Source organism: Labeo rohita, chromosome 1 (genome assembly GCF_022985175.1).
Source record: "Labeo rohita strain BAU-BD-2019 chromosome 1, IGBB_LRoh.1.0, whole genome shotgun sequence".
In the NCBI taxonomy this organism is placed as follows: domain Eukaryota; kingdom Metazoa; phylum Chordata; class Actinopteri; order Cypriniformes; family Cyprinidae; genus Labeo; species Labeo rohita.
In genome coordinates, this window is record NC_066869.1 from 27,687,184 (window position 1) to 27,711,554 (window position 24,371).

At 32.9% G+C, this 24,371-nt stretch overlaps 2 protein-coding genes across 2 annotated transcripts; one reads left to right on the forward strand and one right to left on the reverse strand.

The window, feature by feature from the left end:
- Positions 1 to 2,566: 2,566 nt before the first annotated feature.
- On the reverse strand, positions 2,567 to 12,918 carry chmp2bb (charged multivesicular body protein 2Bb). The gene is made up of 6 exons (XM_051119148.1): positions 12,751 to 12,918; positions 12,160 to 12,251; positions 9,876 to 10,070; positions 9,030 to 9,132; positions 7,880 to 7,986; positions 2,567 to 3,877 (listed from the first exon to the last, which is right to left on the reverse strand). Exons 1-6 carry the CDS (start codon positions 12,782 to 12,784, stop codon positions 3,764 to 3,766), a joined length of 645 nt encoding a protein of 214 aa, XP_050975105.1. The 5' UTR covers positions 12,785 to 12,918; the 3' UTR covers positions 2,567 to 3,763.
- A 1,624-nt stretch (positions 12,919 to 14,542) lies between these two features.
- creb1a (cAMP responsive element binding protein 1a) lies at positions 14,543 to 24,050 on the forward strand. Its single transcript, XM_051118705.1, has 8 exons — positions 14,543 to 14,701; positions 16,074 to 16,172; positions 16,304 to 16,450; positions 16,639 to 16,739; positions 19,924 to 20,063; positions 20,191 to 20,373; positions 20,570 to 20,723; positions 22,542 to 24,050. Exons 2-8 carry the CDS (start codon positions 16,083 to 16,085, stop codon positions 22,684 to 22,686), a joined length of 960 nt encoding a protein of 319 aa, XP_050974662.1. The 5' UTR covers positions 14,543 to 14,701; positions 16,074 to 16,082; the 3' UTR covers positions 22,687 to 24,050.
- The last annotated feature ends 321 nt before the right edge of the window (positions 24,051 to 24,371 follow it).

A 24,371-nucleotide genomic window follows, 5' to 3' on the forward strand; every position in this document is an offset into this window, starting at 1 on the left:
AACATCCTTGTTACTCTGTTTAATCAAACTGCAGATATATATAAATAAAAACAGCAAAAGAGTGCAAATGTTAACTTGCAATTGAAAGTTGACTTAAATTTACCTTTGGACTTTGAGTGGGATTCTTCTTCATGGCTGGTCTGGCATGACCTGAATGAGATGGAATATTCAAGTATTTGCGAGTGGGAGGCCAGCGTTTGCTTCTGAGTCACTCGCACTTGTCATTGCGGCTCCAGACGTTCAAGGAGGCTGGAAGGATTGTACTATGTGCATCTTGTGTCTCTCTGTGAAATGGAGTGAAAATGTGAGGGTGACACATTTTTCAGTAATCCTCAAAGGACTCCTACACTAGTGGCAGTTTTTGGGTTTGAAGTCAGTAAGCTGTTAAATTGAGATAAATGCTTTCGAACGACCGGAACCAAAAAAGTTTATATCATCTCAAACTCAAGTCTCCCAACTATTGTGTATTTTGAAATAGAGGATTAAGGTCAGAGAAACATTTTTTTTTTTTTTTTTTTTTTTTTTTTTTTTTTTTTAAAAACATATCCCAAGGAATATTTGAAAGACCAGCTTCCTTTAAAGATGGCAATATACCGTCAATTCTGACCTACTGAGATTCTGCTAATATCAGGCTGAGAATTATCATCACAAATAATATTATTAACATTTCACAAATTTTAGGATATTTTCCACAAATAAATTTTGTTAAAACTACTGTTGAAGACAACAGTGATCTTAAATAGGGTACTAAACACCAAGAAAACATATTTTTTTATACAGATCTATGTACACTGCTTTTCAATTTATTATTATTTTTTTAAGTTTCTTATGATCATCGAGGCTGCATTTATTTGATCAAAAATCCAGGAAAAACTGTTATACTATGAAATATTATTTCGAAGTAAAATAGCTGTTTTCTATGTGAATATATTTTAAAATGTCATTTATTTCTGTGATGCAAAGCTGAATTTTCAGGGTCACATGATCCATCAGAAATCATTTTAATATGCTGATTTATTAAGTGCTGGAAACGGTTGTGCTCCTTAATATTTAGTTGGAACCTGAGATACTTTGATATTTTTCAGGATTCTTTAATAAATAAAAAGTTAAAAAGAACAGCGTTTATATAAAATAGAAATCTTTTGCAACAATGTAAACTACCATTTTTATTCTTTCTTTTTTCAAAGAAATTAATACTTTTATTCACCAGTGATGTCTTAAATGAACTTCACCCCCATTTTTAAACAAACGTGAAAGTGCACTATGCAAACTTAAATTATTATAATTCATAAACAAATACATTTTCTAATTATTTTGAAGTACCATTTCCATGGTAATGCAATTTCAGGTTTTAATATGGGTTTTAAAGGATGAACTATGAGGTTTTAAACTTTCAGTTGATATATAATTTATGATCATTTTTAAAACATGATAGGGAAAAATGCAATGAAAAAGACTTTTAGTGACAAAGGTCAGAACTCCTGTTATGATGTAGATTTTTGAGGTGCACTCTTGACATAAATTTAATCTATTACAGTGGTAAAATATCTATTTAGGAGTCTTAGACCTTTCCAGTGATATATATTTTGTCATTAATAGGATTTAATTGTAATATAGTGAAGTAAACTTAAACATCCCTCTGAGTTAAAATGCTCACAAAAAAAAAAAAAAAAAAAAAAAATTCACAGGAATAAATTATATTTTAAAACATAATAAATAGAAAACCATTATTCTAAAGTTTAATAATATTTCACAATATTACTGCTTTTTCTGTATTTTTGATCAAGCAAATGCAGCTTTGATGAGCATAAGACAATAAAAAATAAATAAATAAAAATCTTACTGATCCCCAAATTTTGAGCAGCAGTGTACATTACTGTTCTAAAGTTTGGGCCAGTAAGAATTTTTAATGTTAAACATTATTCTGGCTTATCAATGCTATATTATTTGATTAAAACTGTAAAACCCATAATATTCTAAAGTAGTATTACAATTAAAATAATTAAAATAAATATTTTCTATTGTAATAGATTTTAAAATTTAATTTATTCCAGTGATTCCTGTGAATTTTTAGCAGCCAGTTTTCAGTCACATGAAATCATATGCTGATTTGCTGCTTAAATACATTTCTTTCTTAATACTTTTTCTTAATGAAAAATCTATAATAAGTCTATCTAACCATATATACATATATATATTTAAAAACTGATAAACTTTTCTGTATCCTTTTTGAGAAAAATGTTTATTTGCTACTCAAAAACACAACACTTTTTAATATATATATATATATATATATATATATATATATATATATATATAAATTTACAATTTATAAAGTTTTCTGCATTGTTACTTAAAAAAAAATAATAATAATAAAAGTTAATTAATTAATTAACTAATTAACCCTGACCGACCCCAAACTTATGAACAGTATTGTAGCTTTCTTATGAATGGGTAACAAGTGTAAATATTTAAGCATGTTTTGGCTCTGCCCTCTAGTGGTAAATAGATATTTAACCAAAGAATTCCCCACTTGCCTATAAAAACAGAACACAAACACCTGAGATATCATTAAAAACTTTATTTATGGTTAACGGGGTATACAATCCCCTTATATCTGAACAATAGCTGTCAGTGAACAATTCTAAAAAAGAAAAATCATCACCCATATTCCAAAACTCTCACTGTGGATTAAGCAATAAACAAATCAACTTTCCATGCCTATACTATTTACATCCTTACAATATGTTGCAGTGCATAACCAAGGTCAGCCTAAATACAACTTCTGTAGATAATTCCAAAGATCAAGCTCAGTATGCCGCTGTCACGTGCTGCTCAAAAAAACAACCCTTACTTTCGTCAAACCCCGACTTGTTAAAATGACGAGTAACAGGAGTATCTCTAAAGTCAGAATAACTGACTTGATCAATGCACTTACACAGGCTCAAAAGAAAACCACACACACACCATCAACCTGATACCTCAGGCACATGAGAAATGAAGGAGAGCAACCATCTTCAGACAAACCAGGAGGATAAATAATGTGCTCAACCAGAACACACTTCTTACGATTTGGCATCGCCCTCTGAAAAGCAGCTGAATAAAATATGCGTGCTCAAAATATCCAAAATGAACCTCGAAGACAAACCAAGTCATTTCCTATTCATAAACGAAGGGAAGGTGAGAACAGGAAACTAGAGTGTGACTCACACAAGTGTTTTGTCATGCGCCGGGAGAACAGCAAGGTACCGCAAGGACAAGACAAAACGCGGCAAGACTAAAGACTTAGTCTTATGTTTACAGAGGTAGAGTTCTCCTGTCAAACTTGTTTACACCAACGTGATTTTCTGAGTTGTCGATCAAAGAGACTGCAGTTGTAGATTTCATGGGAATGCATCTGCCTTAGTCTGGAAGGCATTGTATTCATTTACACCATTTGTATTCAAACTTTTTATTGTTATTTTCATCCTTCTAATGCCAGATGAATCCTGAAAGAGTGTTAATCAACCTCGATAGTCATCTCTCATAGTCATAAATAAATAATAAAAATAAAAAAAATTGCATTTGCCATCTGTGGCACGTTATCCCAGAGTAGGCAGGTCCGTGACTGTGAATGTAAGCTTTTGGACTGTCCATTTATCAGCATCTGTTTCTAAGTGTTTTTATTGGGTATGAATGTATTCTAATGTGTGTTTGTTTGTTGCTGTCACCTCCTGTTGCCAGGCAGTAATCAGGTGATTGTGTGCATGTGTGTGTATGAGCACTAGTCCACTCCAAGAGCTTTGAGCTGTCTCTCAATCTCCTCATCTGATATCCCATCTGCTTTGGCTTTAGCGGCGCTTGGTTGCTTTCGGCCAGCTGAAGGGGCATGAGCCATCTGCAGGGGAAACAAAAAATCCATTATGGATAAAAATACGATGTGGTAGATGGTGCATCTGCAATCCAAGACTCAATAGTCATGGCACTTTCCTGCATAGGCTGTAGGGTACAGAAAACATTAATTATCTATGGATTTCATTGCTTAAATTTCTGTGTAAAAACATTCATAAACTTTATGATTAATCTGCACTGTCAGAGAGGCGCACACACATGAAGACAGTGCAGAGAGCACAGGAGTATTGAAGTTATTTTTGCTGCTTTATAGGCTTTGGACAATTAAACACACACAGACACACACTTGTATGTGTCAAAATGCCCATCTTTGTAAGTATCCTCATAAATACAGAAATTTAGGTCTTAAGTGAACACAAACAGCTGAGAAATAAAGCATGTGTAACATTATATTGGATCCAGGCAGGTCTTAAAGTGACAGCAGTCTAATATTCCTGCTGTCTGTCATTCATGAAAGAAAAATCTGCTCTTGACTTTAATAAAAAGAAATATATATTTAACTTACTCAGTGAAGAATATGCAGTGTTTTTATATATTTAATTCCTTTGTACAATGTATGTACACTACCAGTCAAAAGTTTTTGAACGGTAAGATTTTTCATGTTTTTTAAAGAAGTCTCTTATGCTCACCAAGCTTGCATTTATTTGATCCAAAGTAAAATTAAAGTGAAATTTTGAAATGTTTTTACCATTTAAAATAACTGTTTTCTAAATTAATATATTAATAAATACATATAATTATTTATTTATATTCTTTGATTTCAAATCTTTCTCCATTCAAAAATATTATTTATTATCTTTGGATTTGGATCTTTCTAAAAAAAAAAAAAAAAAAAAAAAAAAAAAAAGTACTCAATTATTGATAATATTGATAATAAAAATAATAATAAAAAAAATGTTTCTTGAACAGCAAATCAGCATGTTAAAATGATTTCTGAAGGATCATGTGACACTGAAGACTGGAGTGATTATGCTTAAAATCTAGCATTGATCACAGTAAGAAATTGCATTTAAAATATATTCAAATAGAAAACAGTTATTTTAAATATTAAAAATATATTTCAAAATTTTACTGCTTTTGCTGTACTTTGGATCAAATAAATGCAGGCTTGGTGAGCAGAAGAGACTTCTTTAAAAACAAACAAAAAAAAATCTTACTGTTCAAAAACTTTTGACTGGTAGTGTATTTAATTAAATTATTTGTTCTACTGTAGTTTTTTTTTCTTTCCTTCTTGTCCTATTGCTTGTAATTAGTTTTTATTCTTATTTAATCACGGACTGTTCAGCTTTTTTTTTTTTAAGCTAGTATTAGTTTTTTATATTGCCACTAGGGAGAAGAATTATGCCATTTCTATGGTATTATTTTTGTATATAATAATAAAGACCAATAAGGACTATAAAAATAACTATATTTTGACATATATCGTTAGTGTGAAATAAAACTACTCATATCGTTATATAAGATTTTGATGATATCATCCATCCCTAGTTTGTCTACAAAAAAAAAAAAAAAAACTAAGTCAATACTGAAATGTACGGACTTAATTTGGTTTTTGCCCACAGGCTGCTGCTTTTAAATATTGTGGTGCGTACCGGTGTGATCGGTCTGTGAAGGTTTCTATTTATGCGTTTTTGAAGTTGAACCCCTCACAGTGCATGAACACAAATCAGAGGTGTTTAAGTTAGTCAGAATCTACATTACCACACAAAACACCAGCGCTTTTGTTCAGCACAAGCTTATTGACTGAGTTCTTCTTCAGTGAGTTCTCTCGCTTTCTGGATTTAACCCATTCACAACTAGAATAAAAGATTGTGCTGCTTGTGCTCTCAGGCGAGAGTGCAGAACATAAGGACACATTTGCAAAGAGTGACGAAAAACTGTGAAGTTATATAGAGACAGGGGCTGGTTTATGCAAATTAAGAGACAAGAACAATTTTATGCACATATTCACCATTTAAAGTTTACATGGAAAACCTGACTTGAACATTTACATAAACAACCCTTGTATACAAATGTTATTTAATGAAATTCAATTATATTTTTCTACTAATATTGGTAGGGCCCTATGATTTCCGCAATGCAGAAAACGCAGACAGAATCTCGGAATCCAGTCATAAAAAACGGAATTTACTAAATAACGCGGAATGTCACGGAATTTGTCAAAGTTTGAATGAATTATTCAAAAGTAGGTCAATTACACTTAAATCAAATCGCAATATGGACTAGTATCTGCAAATATTATGCCGCAAAAATACCATTTAAATGTGAATCCTGCATATTCTATTCTTTAATTTTAATAGTAAATTCCCCTTTGTTTGCCAAAAAAAGTTTTCTAAATTTTCAGTAATTAAAAGATAAATGAAATTCATTTTTATGCCTTTATTTGATAACCAGAACATTTTAAATACACAACACAGAATTTCTGAGGGTAAAAAAAAACCCTTTCATAAGGCTATTTTAAGAATAAATTTGATTAAAATAAGTATGCACTCAAATAATTAGACATGCTTAAAACATAGAATGTAATAACAATAAAACATATGGTGAGAAAAAAAAAAAAAAAAAAAAACATTTCACAGGGCCCTAACCATGTCATTTTTGTTAAACCTTTATTAAATTGATGTGAAATTGTATACGTTTCATGGTTTTAATTAATTAGACATGCTCTTTAGTTAATAAAATTTAATTTACCATTAAAAAGGAGTTGAGAAAAATTCTAACGGAAAAAAAAAACGGAATTTGGAAAAAAATAAAATGGAATTTGGGAAAAAATAAAAACGGATTTCATAGGGCCCTATATTGGTAGATAGGGATTTTATAGTTACATTATGGCTGCATGGTATAAATGAAAAACGTGATGTGTGGTAAGCTATGTGGATAATTTCATGGCTATATACGATGTGAGATAAGATTTTTTTTTTTTAAGATTGATATCTCTGGTTCTTTCCAGTTAAAGAAAACGCCTCAAAGCAACAGTAAATCTTGTACTCAAGTGACGTTCTGAAAAATGCATTATCCAGGATTACTGTAAATCAAATGCACAGCAAATGAAGGCTTAAACATAAGCTTATTTATATAAATTATAGGGAAAATGGAGCTTTGACTCCATTTATTAGGTAAAGTAACCAATCATGCTTCGTTTTGTGCCACGTCATATTTAGGGGCATGGAAATGTCGCCACAATAACAGACCGGTGTATACAAGTCTCAGACATATTTTAAAGATTCTGTGCCGCAAACTTATTTTTTTTTTTACATACTTTTAAAAATCCAGCGTTTAGCTGATTCCGATAAGCGCTCGTCGTCAAAGTTGTAAACACGACAGCTTTCTTCTTTCGTGAGGGAGTTTAATGCCACAGCATTTTTGTTTTTTAACACAGAACATTAAAGAACCTGACACCCACAGCTCCCGGAAATCCTGTATAATCTAACCAATCTGATGATGACTTTGAAACTCCTTAAGTGTTTCCAGCTAAGTGTGACTTATGCATCAGACATTTAGCGTGATGTCTGAGGCTGAGACTAAATCTAACTGTGCTTTCTTTCTACATTTTTGTGCTCAGACTGAAGAGGTTTGGCATATTTTTATGCAAAGCCATTGTGGTTTACAGGTTTTGTAACCACTTTTGATTAGGCATGGTCATCACTTTTATAGCCAAATATGTTCCACACGACCAAGGTACTTCCTCTTTTTGGCCTCATTTGAATGCAAAAACTAGGTTTAGTTTTAGGTTTCTCTGCTTCACACTGCACTACTGCTGCTTAGTTGTCAAATGATACATATACACATAATCATATGCCATGTATTTTCTCTGCAGCTTCTTCTATGCATTAATGCACTGAAATCATATTGTAAGGTATAATGTTTTTTATTATTATTATTCAATATACTGCGCAGCTTTAATGGACACAAATGGATTTCAACACTAATGCACCAGAGTAGTAAGTCTGTTTATTGATTGATCCCCATATTATCTTTCAGTTCTTACCTTTCCTGAGATCTCAATTCCAATTTCATCCAACACCTGATTCACAATGTCCTGAGATTCTTCCTCATCACCAGAATCCTCAAAGATCTCATCCAGTGTGTCATTCACTGTAAACATACAAAACATAGGAAAAAGGTATATAAAAAACACGCATTGCAATCAAATTATGTTGGGGTTTGTTCAAAATCAATGGAAAATTACAAAAAAGTATTATATATATATATGTTTTGTATGGTTTTTTTCTGCATCTGTAGCCAACTCGTGATTCCAAATCCAATCATGAGTTGGCTACAGATGCAGGAAAAAACAAAAAAAAGTGGATCTGAAACCAAAATGTCAAAAAGCTACAATTTGTCTTATACTACCGTTCAAAAGTTTGGGGTCGGTAAGGTGTTTTTTTTTGTTTGTTTGTTTGTTTTGTTTTGTTATTTAATTTGTGTCCATGACGGAAGTCTCTTCTTCTTTCAACCCAGCATTTATACAGCAAAAAGTGAAATACTATTTTTTTTTTTTTTAACAAAGCTGAATTTTCAGCAGGTCCAGTCTTCAGTGTCACCTTCAGAAATCTTTCTAATATGCTAATTTGCTACTCAAGAAACATTTTTGATTACTATCAATGTTAAAATCTGTTTTTGCTGCTTAATATTTTTGTGGAAAGTGATACTTTCCCCCCCAGGGTTCTTTGATGAATAGAACGTTCAAAAGAACATATCTGAAATGTAAATCATAACATAAATGTCTTTACTTTTTGACCAACTTTAATAAAAGTATTAATCTTTTTAAACAATCCCAAACTTTTGAGGTCTTTACTGACATGTTTTATTAATTAAATACATCCTTCCTGAATAAAAGTATTAATTTCTTTAAATCATAATGCCCCTAAACTTTCAAATGGTAGTGTATACAAATTCCTGTGGAGTAATGATATTAGTGTCCAGTCATTTACTCTTTTTTTACTCACTAATTTCTTTAAGAAACAACAAGCTATTCATCATAGGAGTCACTCTGGTAAAAGTATAAAAAAAAAAGGCTGTCCAAAACAATTCCTTCCTATGACATGTTTTTTTTTTTTATTTTTTTTTTTATAAAACCCACAAACAAAATCATCCACAATAACAATAAAAAAAAAAAAAAAAAAAAAACTTCTTACTCATCTCTTCTGTCATGTCCATCTTTGCTGTCTCTTTCTGGAAGTTCTGCAGGGTCTGCATTGTCTTCTGCGGATCCATCTTTTTGTTGACAGCTTGCATTGTCTGTAAGTTGTTTTGAGAAAGGCAGAGACACAAACAAATGAGTCACTGTTTGATTCATGTCCATTTTAACATTTTTCACTTTTGGCTACTTATGCAAAGAATAATGGCCGTGTATCAACGTGCCACTACACTGTGCCAGATATGCATTTATAGAACAACATATACGCTCAAATTAGCACAAATACTAAGAAAACCAAAACCACACAGACCGTAACATTCATAATTAATAGAGTTATTAAGTTGTGCACAACATCAATTTGCAGCCCTAACTGGAAACAAACTAGCATTTTCGAGCCACGACTTCCCTTGGGAATTTATAATGGTGTGTTTGAAAAGTGGTTTTCCCATTTATGAGTAAAATAAGGTTAAGATTACTTTAAAATCCTTTCACATTAAAGAGAATTTCACAAACAAAATAGGAAAGTTCCTTTCGGTAATGTTTACCACAGTTCTTATTTTGCTCATAAATCCAAAACCATAATTCAAAAAACCCATTAGAAATTCCAGAGGGAAACCATGGCTTGAAAATGCTAATTCTCCTCAGTTTTTAGGACTACAAAATGAACAGCCCTATTTACTTAAATGTGAAATCCCAGCAGTTTCACACAGTATTCAACCTTACTTAAGAGTTAAGCTTTAAATCACTGTGCGGATTGCCTAAAATGAACTGAGCTAAAATTCATGGGGCTTGAGACAGACTTTTATAAAAGCTATCAAGAGTTCAAACAGACAACTGGTCTTACTTTGGTAGTTGTGGCCATGGCACCAGCCATCTTCATCTGGGAGTTCATTAGCTTGGTTTGTGTGGACATGGAGGTGACTTTAGAGCTGACTGCATATGTACGTGTCTTCTGTTTCCTCACTTGAACAAGCTGCTTGGCTAAAACTTTACAGGCATCTCTGTTCCCTGTCTTTGCCATTTTCTTAATTTCCATCTCCTGTAACAAAGAAAGCAAATAGTAGAAAACAGTTAGGGATGGATCTACTGGCATGTGGAATTACACAGTTATCCAGAATGAGGCTCAGTGGTGAGATTAGAAGATGGTGTTTTATTTGTATAATACTTTTAACAGATACAATGCAGCTTAAAGTGCTTCACAGATGAGAATAGAAAATAACAAAATGAAATGTGTATGTGAAATAGTGTATATGAGATTTCAATGTAATTTTATGTAATTCTACACTGCCCTCCAAAAGTATGGAAACACCCTAGAAAAGTGGGGTTTTGGACAATATTGGCATGAATCTTCTTTAATCTGTGATAATTTTGCACTGATAAGGGACAACATAAACTACGAAAACATAAACATTTTATACATAGGAAAAAAACTTACATTTTCGATTCATCAAAATATCCATCATTAGCAGCTATTACAGCTCTGCATAATCTGGGCCTAAATTCATTGTATTCTAAACTTAAGTGGCAATCAATTGTTGAAGCTATTTAGGTGTGCTGACCCAAAAATCTTTGGTTTAAACTTGGGACAAGTTTAAACCAGTAACCAGGCATCACAGCTGGCAAAGGGGCATGTCTGACTCTGACATGTATATATTGCCATTATTATGTAATCAAAATGAAAATTATTATTTCTGGTCTTCAATGATAATATCAAGTTACTTTAATGCATTTGCACCAAAAAATAAGGATTTATGCTGATATCATCCAAAACTACACTTGTGTTTCCAAACTTTTGGAGGGCAGTGTATGTGCTTTTTGTAATTTTGTGCAGAATCAGGGGATTTTCGCAGAGAAAAAATTAAACGCTTAAATGCTAGAGTAAAAAAAAAAAAAAAAAAAAAAAAAAAAAACCCTGTTGGTTGGTTATCTTTAGTTACCTTACCACATACAGTGAACTGCAAATGGTTTAATGTCACATTAAATTTAATTTTACTGTAAAATACTGTTACATTTACTTTAATTCAAAAGTTCTCAGAGGTAAATCAATACCAATTACAATTTTAACAATATTTCAAGTGTGATTTATGAGATTTGCTGTATTTTTCTTTGTAAAAGGCAAAAAGTTGATCATACTGATTTCAAACTTCAGCATTCATTAGTTTGAATATACACTGAACAAAACACTATCATAACATCTTAGCTGATAATACAGTATGTTTTATTTTTGACTAAACATCCCATGTTTTGATAGCGACCATATCACATTACAGAATTTTAACCCACATACTAAAACATACTAAAATAAAAAGAACTTGCATAACTGTACTAAAATAAAATGATTTCTCCCAAATAAAGGATTGTGTGTTCCCTTTTGTCACTACCGAAACAATGACATGTTGCAGTCGTGAGAATTTTAGATACTTTTGAACCTAGCTCAAAGATGCTAATCAGCACATGGTTAGCTAGCACAGTTCTGAACAGTTGTACACATACAAAAACTAAAACTAAACTGTTTTAAAGACATTGCCACTTACAATGAACTTCACTCATTATATGGCTTTATAATTTACCACCTGTATTTTGACGATGTTTATCAGTACATTTATAAGTAAAAAGCTTATTTTATTGTTCAAGTATATTAATTAACAAATGAAAATTAACTAATTACATAATTCCTATGATTAAAAGTTGTGAAATATGGAGTCACCAATATGTTATTCCGTAATACCTGAAACACTGTGTCAATATTTTATATACTGGAATTCTGGCAACCTCAGCTGCTGCTTTTTAGTGTAAATTTCACAGGATATTTTTACAGCGTACAATGATAGTTATGTTTACACCGGTATGAGTGTATGAATGGTATGAAGGGTGACGGCTATAAAAAAAAAAAAAAAAAAAAAAAAAAAAGTATGAAAATTTCCGCCAGCAACTACACGTCACAATGGCATAAACAGGCCTTATCTCAGCTTAAAACAGAATCATGTGCTGTTAGTCATAGTCTATTGACACAGTTTGGCGCACCGTGACATTAATGACATAACCTCGTGATCTCACACTCCTAAATAATGAGAAAGGGGAACATATGGCATCACATTCACGTCACATAGATGGGTGGGGATTCTCACCAGCTGTTTTTCCTGTCTTTCCAGTGCTGTCCGGTCCCTTGTAATCTGTCTCTGCGTTCCCCGCAACTCTTTGTTCTGTTCTTTAATAACATCTGTATTATGAGAGGAGATAAAGTTATCAATCAGCATTTAAAATATCAATGCTGAAATGTCTGAGTCAGATAACAATGAATGTATGGGCACAACTTCAATAACAAGTAATTATAATACTTAAAGTTACAAGAATGGCCCAGTGATTATATAAACGATTAGATTTGTTTTATAGGCCATCTTTAGCCCGATACTTTTAAGTACTAACTGTTAAACTCAAGTTAGATCAAGGAAATTCCAAATGTTTTCGTTTGCAGTTGTCCCAATTCACATTTCAGAATAAAAGACACTTCTGTGATACTTCTGTTAGATAGCACAGTGGACCAAAAACATATAAAAATTCCTAAAAATGGCACCAAAACATATCGCAAATGAGATTTTATGTATTAAACCAGTAAACAGCATTAGTATCAACGAAACCAGTCGATGATTGACGTGAGAGTGTTGCTGGGCGGTTTTGACCAAACAAACAACCCCTAAGAACAGCAGCCAGAAACTTACCATCTACCGTCTTTTTCTTGAATAACGACGCCATAACTGCTACAAACTCCGTCGACCACGAAAGTAATATAAAGTAAGTATGTCACAATGACTTAAATCAAGAGCCAGTCGGCTATCAAAATATCATGACTATTTCCTGGTTCTTGGCAAGTAGGCGGTCAACTTGCGGTCTTCTGCAGTGATTATTTAAGTTTGATTGGTGAACATTCCGTGACGTTACACTCAAGTTATCCAATCGTCAACTCATGTAGACAAGAACCGCCCCTACTGCAAAAACAGAGGTCTCTCTGTCGTTCTCATAAACAAAATACGGATTGTATTTTTTTCCCCCTTTGCCTTTAAAACATAGTCCTCTAGTACAGGGGTTTACAAATTGGGGCCCGTGGATCCCCAGGGGCCACAAGGGAGTAGCGAGGAGTTTGTGTAAATATTTAGAGGAAACAGTATAGAGGAATTAAGTGCTAAAAAATAAGATAAAAATGAATAAATCGATTATAGTAAATATATTTTTTATTTTAATTTTTATTGATTTTTCTTATTTCATTTTATTTTATTAAATAAATTAACAAATATGATACTAATATGATAAAAAATGATAAATGAATGATATTAAAAAAAAAATAAATAAAATACATATATGATTAAAGTAAATAAAGTAATAATAATTGATACAATATGTATAACAGTGCGGTATTATTGTGAGTAGAATATATATATATATATATATATATCAGTGGCGGCTACTGGTCTGTCAAATAGGGGAAGCTCATTTTCGGCTATTACGCTAGGTAACTCTGTAAAAGTGAAACAAGGAATGTGGTGTATAATTGTGTGAAATGTATGATGAAAATCAAGCAATTTCGCCAAGCAAATATAAAGAAATAGGTTGCAGCAGTTTTTATTTCGACTGAACTTGAGAAATCCGCGATGGGACTGAGCGCGAATAGCTTCAGCGATTCCTTATAGTACAAAATCGCTGTCAGTCAAAAGGAGATGCAATCTTTCGACAGACCCTCCAATCATCACGCAGAAGCTCGGAGTCCAGGCCAGCCCACTCCTCATTTGCTCCTCATTCACCCCCAGAGACGCTGAGCGTCCGTGGGCGGGACATAATCGCAGCGTTTATCCAATGACCGTCTAGTTTCAAAGCACTGAAAAAAAACGTTCAAAGCAGCCGCATTGAAGTCAATGGACGCTGGGCTTCAACGGGGAAATGTACTGTGACGCTACGGGAATGTATGAGAAGAAAATCAAGTCAGCCGACCTGCTATATCTAACTGATTCTGAACGAACTCGTCTTTGAGATGAACGTTTTCTAACGCATTTTTAGTCAATAAAATGTTAATACAATAGTACATAATTTGACCATTAATTTTGTGACATTATAGGGGAAGCTGAGCTTCCCTTGCAGTCTTAAAGAAATCGCCACTGATATATATATATATACAGTATGTGACTTAATAGAAACGAACTGTTTTCCAAATAATGTTTTACATATTTTAATATTGTACGTGAAAATTTATAGCTGCATTTTAACTTATAGAATGGTGGTTCTATCATATTTGGGGATTCGTTGCATCTGAAAGATTGAAAATCCCTGTTCTAGTAGCGCATTTGAACGGATGTATTCATATTTATTACGACAAAAGGCAGCCAATCACGGCGCGAAGATCTGACGCATGCTCTAGTGGGTAGACGTGGAGCGAGAGCTCGTGTGAATTCGACTCCGCTCGTTCGCTGTTCGTATATCTCCGTACGCAGTTCGGCAGGTTCCGCCTACACATCGGATCTTGTCGATCGTGAATTAGGGCTGTATTTCGTCCCCCTCGTTCTCTGTGTTGTTGTCCTCGGTGACGCGACGGAGGTGTAGCCTGACGCGGTCTCTTACGTGTCGGACTAAATAAAAGTGGAGCTCCGGAGGCCTGGGAGTGACGAGGCGAGTCTGTGTCGGGTAAGAAGAGACGCATTCGTGGGGGAAAGAGATAATGCACTTGCCGTTTTAGTGGACATGTCGCAATGCTCGATCCGTCTGTAACAAAGAGATCATGGCGGCGGTGGGCATGTTTCTCAACAGCTCAGACTTGGTTGCAGACAATGAGTCAGTCAGGCAGTCGAATAAGGAAAGCGCGACGCTTCTACAAAGTACATGTGTTTATGGAAAGGATAAGAGATGCGTAGACTTATGAATCCGATCGCCCGTCCATGGCACCCTTTGATGGAAGTACAGCACATGAAATTATTTTTTTTCTTGGCTCCAGCATTGCTTTACGGAGAAGTCGAAGCTCTCCGTTACATTAAAGATCTTTACTGCATTCTCGTCCATGCGGAGGTTTTCTGTACCACTAAAACAATTATCCTGTGTAACCATTAATTGGTAATAAAATCAGAGAGAAATGTATTGCTCTTGAGTATTATTATTTCCTCAAAGTACACCATAAAACAGACTTATTTTGTGTTGCATACTTGCTTCATTCAACCTGGAACACTATTTTACAAGTCGAAACACGCCTGAAAAGATGCAAGCACTTGTATTTATTGTTTTGCTTTACCCTAAACAGCCATAAATAGGCACTTTCTAAAAAAAAGAACGACGTAATTTTAATGGCACCCTGTTTGTGTGTGTTTTTTTTTTTTTTTTTTTTTTTTTTTTTAAAAACTACATTCATAAATCCCGAAAAAAACAAACCTCAAATCTGACTGACAGCTGTATACGGAAGTAAAAAGGCGGCAAATGGAGGCAACATGGTTTGTTGAGCACGATGCTTAATATACCAGTTTTTAACATTGTTACTCTTTATAAACTAGTCATGGGTTCACCAAAATGAATTTCGTTAATATTAATGATGTATTTCGTCATTCGTGTGTTAACGCTTGGTGGCTACTTTTGTTTTCATGTATATTAATATTCTGTATTTTTCACGTTAATTACGTAATGTACATAATTTTTGTCCTGTGAAACTACATTTAGACTATATAAATGCAAATATTTAACTCCTTTAATGATGTAAAAAAAAGAATTTCATATCATATATTGCATCGTATTGTTTTTGTAATTTTTAATTAGGTTAAAATGCAATGTCTATAAATACATACATACTTCATAGTACTACCCTTCACACTGCACAACTGAATACTGAAAATACTCAAAATGAAACTTTGACAAACCCAGTTTGTGGGCAGGGTGTTTTTGCGGTTTCACCGTTTTAGATACAGTTTCCCCTGACAGGAGACGTTGAGGACCTGCTCTCTATATTCATGGTATATTTATAGTACCCTGTATATCTATATCTGCCAAAGTAAAATATTTTAAATTACATCTTCAGGCAATCTAAATGACCATGGAGGCAGGAGCAGATGTCCAGCAGGGTGGCGACACTGCAGTCTCAGAGACAGACACTCAGCAGATTGCCACCTTGGCCCAGGTGAGTTTCATGGATCACATGTTTTCAGAGTTTATGAGTATGCTTATAGTTGTGGGTTGATATTTTAATTTAGTTCACCTCTATCTTAGTTTAGTTTCCGTGTCTCACCCTGTTGTGTCTTCGTGATGCAGGTTTCCATGGCTGCAGCACAGGCATCAGCCACTGCGCCTACAGTGACCTTAGTTCAGCTGCCCAATGGACAAACGGTGCAAGTTCACGGGGTCATCCAGGCAGCCCAGCCCTCCGTCATACAGTCCCCACAAGTGCAAACTGTACAAGTAAGCCTGACATCATAGTTAATTTCTGAGAGAACCTTAAAATTGTAAAAGTTTCATTAGCTAAGTCTGTGAGCTGTTTTAATTCAATATGTATAGTCTTCTGTTTGCTAATCTAGAAGTCTTTTAGAAATAATACCTGACCTTTTTGCTATTAATATTCTTGTGTTCCTTTGTCATCATTGTATTAGATTTCTACCATCGCTGAGAGTGATGATTCACAGGAGTCAGTGGACAGTGTGACAGATTCCCAGAAAAGAAGAGAGATCCTGTCTAGACGGCCCTCGTACAGGTACCTCAATTAATTTGTAGTTTCGGTGCAGTGTTTCCTGTTAATTACATAGACTATGGAAGCGAAAACACAGTTTCATAATAAACCAGAAATATTTTACTTAAAAACTTCGAAGATCTTGAATGTTGTGTTTTGCATCATTGCTTTGGCAAAACATCTGTGAGTTGCGCTAAAATCAATATCGCAATATGCCTTAGTGCATTTACTAAATCACAAAGGCTGCATATTACAGCATCTGCATTTGGGAACGTGATGTGCACCAGTTTTGCTTTATTTTTACATATGCATACTTTTCAACATATTTGTGGACAGAAAATTACAGTATTTTACCAGATTTGTAATGAGACACATTGGTAAACCTGTTTTCACTGACAAATTAACAGCTGTATTTACCTCTTCCAAGTGAAGAAATTAAGACAAAAAATTACAATGCTTAAAAAAATATTTACATTTCATAATGAAAAATAATTAAAGCTGCAGTTCGTAACTTTTGACGCACTAGCAGTTTATAAACAGAACTGCATGCGACTTGTTGTATCCGAGCTACTTCTCGTTTCTCTTTATGTCTATGACGAATCATGCAGGTACTGGGCTACTCCACAGCGGTTCCTACTAGAACCAGTCTAGAATAGTCAGAATATAAAAACTTATTATAGGTGTACCGTAGTGATTCAGGTTAAGCCAAAGACACAGTTTAAAAAATGGATTCATGATTTACTCGGTTATCATTTAAATTTTGTCAAATTTGAACACCAAAAAAGTTACAGACTACAGCTTTAAATAGAAAAAAATGCTTGTTCCAAACCTTTATACATTTCTTTCTTTTGTTGAATGCACAAAAAGGATATTTTGAGGAATGTGGTTAACCAAACAGTTGCTGGTAATCATTGACTTCTATAGTGTGGAAGAAAGTACTATGGATGTCACTGGTTACCAGCAACTGTTTGGTTACCCACATTCCTCAAAATATCATCTTTTGTGTTCCAAAAAAAAAAAAAAAACTCCTTACAGTTTTGGAACAAGTGAAGGATGAGTAAATGATCACAGAATTATCCTTTACCTATTGTTAAACTGTTTGGCTTCCTAAAAAGCCTTCGTGAATATAATATGGACCCTATGAAGTCCACTTTTAATTTTTTCTAGACTCTGTTTTAATGGTTAAATAATAAAAAAGCATGTCTAATAATTGAAATCATCAACTTACACAATTTAAAACCAATTTTTGAATAGTTAAAATTTTGAAGGCCCTATGAAATACTTTTTTCCGCACCAAATTCTGTCTTTTCTGGATTCCATTACATTACGTTTTAATAATTAAAAACATCTCCAATTAGTTTTTATATATATATATAAAAAAAGAAGAATTTGTTACTTTATCTATTTCTCTTTTTCCCACCAGAAATACTGTTTTTAACTTTTTTTTTCTTTTTTTTTTTTTGGTAAATAAATTCTGGTAAATATTTTCTTCTGGCAGATATTCCTTGATAAGTTCATTAGTGGTAGTACTATCATTACATTAAGTAATATTTCTTTCTGTCACCCTTCTTCAAGTTAAACCAAACTTTTGTTTTGACGGGTTGCTGTGAAGACCTTTAGGTTTCTGTTTGTATATGATATTACAATCTCACAAGAAACGGTAAAATGCGCATGAATTGACTCTTAGAGCAGTTCTACTGATCATGTTCATGTACTCATATTGGGGCGGCAGAGACTGAAACACAGCGTGTCTGCACCATTCATCCACACAGAGGCACACAAAATATGCAGGATTCATTTTTGAATAGTCGTTTTGTGGATTAATATTCAGACACTAGTCCATATTTAGGGCCCTATAAAATCCATTTTATTTTTTTCCAAATTCCGTTTTTCCCATTTTAATTTTTCTCATCTCCTTTTTAATGGTTAAATTAAATTTTATTAACCAAAGAGCATGTCTGATTAATTAAAATCATGAAACTTATACAATTTTACATAAATTTAATAAAGGTTTAAACAAAAATGACATGCTTTGGGCCCTATGAAATGTTTTATTTTTTCTCACCATACTATCAAATTCTGTGTTTTAGCATGTCTAATTATTTGAATGCATACTTAATTTATTCAAATGTATTCTTAGAATAGCCTTATGAAAGGTTTTTTTTTACCCTCAGAAATTCTGTATTTAAAATGTTCTGGTTATCAAATGAAGGCTTAAAACATTAATTTAATTTATCTTTTAATTATTGAAAGTTAAGCAAAACTCTTTTTTTGGCAAACAAAGGGGAATTTACTATTAAAATTAAAACATGGAAGAAATGTTGTGTGATTATACCCTACAAAAATAATGTTCGTTTCATTTTAATAGTAGTAGTAAGAGTAGTAATATATATCTGGCAAAAAGTTAAACTGGGCTTTTATTTTGACGAGTTGCCGTGTCTGCCTTTACATTTCTGTGTGTATATGATATAACGCTAGTTTTCCTAAATTGGAACGGTCAAATGCTTATGAAGTGACTCACAGCAGATGTTGTTCATGTATTTATGTCCTCATTTAGTGAGATGACAGACGCTGAAATCACACGCACGCTTCAGTGTGTTTAGTGAACAAAACCGCTCGTCTGCTCCATTTATTAAAACAGAGACAAGCAGAACATGCAGGATTCACATTTAAATGGTAATTTTGCGGCGTAATATTTACAGATACTAGTCCATATTGCGGTTTGGTTTAAGTGTAATGACCTACTTGTGATTAATTCATTCAAACTTTGACAAATTCCGTGACATTCCGCGTTATTCAGTAAATTCCGTTTTTATGATTGGATTCTGCAATTCCGTCCGCGTTTTCCGCATCGCGGAAATCATAGGCCCCTACATATTACATTTTGATTTAAGTGTACTAACCTACTTTTGATTTATTCATCCTAAATTTGGCAAAGTTAAAAAGTGAACTCCTTTTTTATGACTGGATTCTGTGATTTGGTCTGCGTTTTCCTCATGGTGAAAATCATAGGGCCCTAGTTTTACAAAAATACAAAGTCCCCCAAGCTTACACGATCAAAAGTCCACAGCCTGTTGTGTGGGAAATGCTGCAATGAATATTATTACTGTCCAGATTTCAACATTCCCTATGGAAATTTCACTGTTCTAATTTTTAGTTCATTCCCAGTTCATTGTTCACAAGCTTGATTTGACATTTTGTAACACAGAAAGATCCTGAACGACCTTTCATCTGATGCTCCAGCAGTCCCACGGATAGAAGAAGAGAAATCAGAGGAGGATTCTGCTCCAGCCATAACAACTGTTACCGTGCCAACGCCCATCTACCAGACAAGTAGTGGGCAGTACAGTAAGTTGTTTGTTTCTCTAGTACAAATGCACTGCTGCTACTACTTTACAGCATTTGAAATAGTAGCTTGACACTGTTCGAATTCACTGAATGTACAGTCCACCTCATGTCATTTGTTTTCCCCTAGTTGCTATTACTCAGGGTGGGGCGATCCAGTTAGCCAATAATGGAACAGATGGAGTTCAAGGGCTACAAACCTTGACCATGACGAACGCGGCAGGCGCTCAGCCCGGCACCACCATCCTGCAATATGCACAGACCAGCGACGGCCAGCAGATACTGGTGCCCAGCAATCAGGTGGTTGTACAAGGTGAGATTTCAACATTTCAGTTCTATACAAGCACATAAATCTCTGAATAAAATGCCAAAAGATAACGAGTGGTAAGAGGAAGTGGCATGTAGATTTAAATCTAGGCTAGGCTTAATCTATATCCTGCAGGCAGCCACACAAGGCATCTAAACGTCTCCTTGTCAAAACATAAATCTGTGCTGCTTGCGTTTTTCAGCGGCCTCGGGAGATGTTCAGGCGTATCAGATCCGCACCGCAGCTGCTAGCACCATTGCTCCAGGGGTGGTCATGGCCTCCTCTCCTGCACTGCCCAGCCAGGGAGGAGCTGAGGAGGCCACACGCAAACGGGAGGTTCGGCTAATGAAGAACAGGTACAATTAAAAAAAAAAAAAAAAACATCTGCACAACTGATGCACAATAAAATGTGACCGTAAAGTATGAACCAGGTGAACTGCGTAAATTTGAGCACAATTTCTGTGTATTTAGATACATTTAAAATAAAAGGCTTATAGTTTAACATTTGAAAGCAAATAAATTAAGATATATAAAATATGTATTAGAATTGTGATTTTATTCTTGTACTAAAAAATATTAGTAGTAGTGACGGTAGTAGCAGTATTAAATAGTTTTTTATTTATTTTTTTTAAAGTAAAATAATACTGCAAAAAATATTTTATTAATTTTGATATTTTTTGTTATTATTATTGTTGTTTAAAATTATTAAGCATAATAATACTTGATAAGAAAAAAGTTTTTATGCTAAAATAATTATTACAATTATTGTCAAACATTTTTACAGCACAATATTATTACAGTATTAATATCGCTTTGATTTATTTTTTATTATTATTATTATTATTATTATTATGCTTATTGTTGTTGTATTATTATTAGTAGTAGTATAATTATCATACATTACTATGTATAGTAATATTGGATAAGAAAAAGCTTTTTATAATAAAATAAGTACAATTATCATTGAAAACACGTTTACAATACAATAGTATTGTTGCAAAATTAATATTTCTTTATTGATTTATTTTTATAGTTTGCATATTATTATTATTATATATTATATGTGTAATCATATTGGATAAATGTTTTATAATAACATAATTATTACAATTATTATGAAAACAAATTTTTACAGTACTGTACAATATTCATTTTTCTTTATTGATTTGTTTGTTTTATAATGTATGTAATAATAGTATGTTATAATTACTAATATTATTTTATTTAATTATTTATTATACATTAATATAATAATTATTGTGCATTCTTATATATAATGGATAAGAAAAAAGCTTTTTATAATAACATTACTATTGTTGAAAACACATTTGTACAGTACAATAATATTGCAATGCTACCAATTATTTTGATTAGTTTATTTTCATATACATTTTATTATTATTATTATTATTATTATACATTATTATTATACATTATGTATAATAATATTGGATATTAAAGCTTTTTTATAAAAAAAAAGTATTACTATTATTATTATTTTAGAAAATGTGTACAATACTTATTATTGCAATATTAATATAACTTTATTGATTTGTTTATCTAATTTACTTATTATTATTGTTGTTGTTATTATTATTATTATTATTATACATTTTTATGTATAATAATATTGGATAAGAAAAAAAATGATTGTTATTATTGAAGACACATTTTTACAGTACAGTAATATTATTCCATATTAATATAATTTCTTTATTTTTTATCTTTATTTTATTGTAATAATTTTAATAATAATAGTAATAATTATATTAATAATAATTTTATTATTATTATTATTATTAGCAGTGTTATTCTGTAATAATATTGAATTAGGAGGAAAAAAGTTTTCCTTCTTTTTTTTGTTCTTAGCTGGTAACATGTCTGATTAAAATGCCCCATTTTTTTAATGCCATGTTTACTTATAATACTAGCTTAGATTTGCTTATATACTATTCCTTATATAGTATTACAAGATATTTTTTTCTTATAATTTTACTTCAGTTATGACTATATAGCACCACTGTACCATGTTCTCCCTTAAATCCGAGGCGTACAATGCTCTGATTTTTGTTGCAATTAAAAAATCATTAAAATGTGGAGTGAATGTTGTATTTTTAGTTTGGGTGACTCATGTGGTGTAATCTTCTGACTGTAATAATACGTTTCCACCACAGGGAGGCAGCACGGGAGTGCCGCAGGAAAAAGAAAGAGTACGTTAAATGTCTGGAAAACAGAGTGGCCGTGCTGGAGAATCAGAACAAAACGCTCATCGAGGAGCTCAAAGCGCTAAAGGACCTTTACTGTCACAAATCTGAATAACGGCCCTCACACTTACGTGCTGAACGGATCTCTCTCTGGTGCCTCAAGAGACAGAGACTCTGAACATACAACAGGCACCTGCACAGCATCTCTGTCTCTTTTTGTTTCTATTTCTTTTCCTTTTTTTTTTTTTTTAAATATTATCTTCTGTAAAAATCCAGTTATCAGGAATACATTGTAAGTTTGTAAGTGTAAACTTTTTTTATTTCCTTTTTCTCTTTAGAGGAAAGAAAGTCGGTTTCTCTAAGACAAGAAAAAATATGAAATGCAGGGTACAGTTTCGTTATCAAACACGTTGCCCTACTTTAAGGAGCGTCGCGAAGCATAAAGAGCACCTTTCAGCTGCGAGCGTGACAGGGAATGAATGTTTGTGTGGGTTTATCATGGAAACAGCCCAGGGTGCTGCTTCTGAGAGCTGCTCCTGTCACTCTGAGGTTCCTGTTTGAAAGACTTTCCCACACTGCACCAGTCGTTGATGGCGCTGCCTGCGAGCATGATTAAACGGGGATGGAGATTCTCACTTTTGCAGCATGGGTCTTTAATGATTGAGATGAAATCAGCTGTGCCCTCTCCTGTTGTTTTACTGCTTCTGTTACTAATACATATACTCATATTTTTGTTCTTATAAAGAGATGTGTGTATATATACTATATACATATGTGTATATATATATATATATATATATATATATATATATACACATGCCTCTCTTATGACTCGGATTGATATATTATGCGCCATTGTCTACTTTTTCTTAAGCAGTGTTGCTTTTGTTACAAAATTAAGTGCTATAAGGAAAAAACTCAGTCACGTTTGTTAACTAAAATAGGTGGATGCTTTGAAACATGGAATGATGATGTTTGAAAAATTGTTGTAAAAAAGTAAATGAAATATACTATGTGATTTTCAGTGAGCATTTGATAGCCCATAATCAGAAAATCATTTTTTTAACTTGTAAGTGTGCTTATATTGTAATATATTGGAATTTCTTCATCTATGCCAGACTTTACAGGTCTTTTTGGTGCCATCTACACTGATCAGAGATTCATTGTGTTGATTCCCTTATATTTTGGGCAAAGATTTTGATATACAAAACTGATCTCTGATCAGTGGAAAAGTGTTTTATTTTTTCGTTTCACATTTCAGTGATGAAATTGCTGTTATTCTTTTTTGTCTTTTGCCATAACATGTAGCTATCCACAAACAACGTCAATGTTATTTTTATGTTATTTTTTGTTTAGTTTTTTTTTTCTATTATTGTATTTTTAAGATATGTTGCTTATGTGTAACCTAAATCAGTTAAAAAGCATTTTGGTGCAGTCTTTCATCAACAATTATATATTTGGCAGCTGTTCATAATCAAATGTGTTGAGGTAGTTTTTATTTTGTATTTAATGTTTGCTTTTAATCTGAAGATTAAATATTATTAATCTTCGCTTTAGTCCAGGGTTTAGTCCTGCTCCTTAAGTTCATTTTAATGAAGTTTACACCTGTGTTTATTGTTGGTTAGCTAGTTCAGGTGTGGTAGAGATAACTAGTCTAATAGAGAAAGGTCTGAACAACCATAAAACATAATGGGTTGTGTTCAGAATAGCATATTACTGTTCTAACTCAAGTACAGTTCAAAAGTTTGGGTAGTGTGTTTTTGTGTGTGTGTGATTTTTATTGTTTTATTGTGTTAGTAT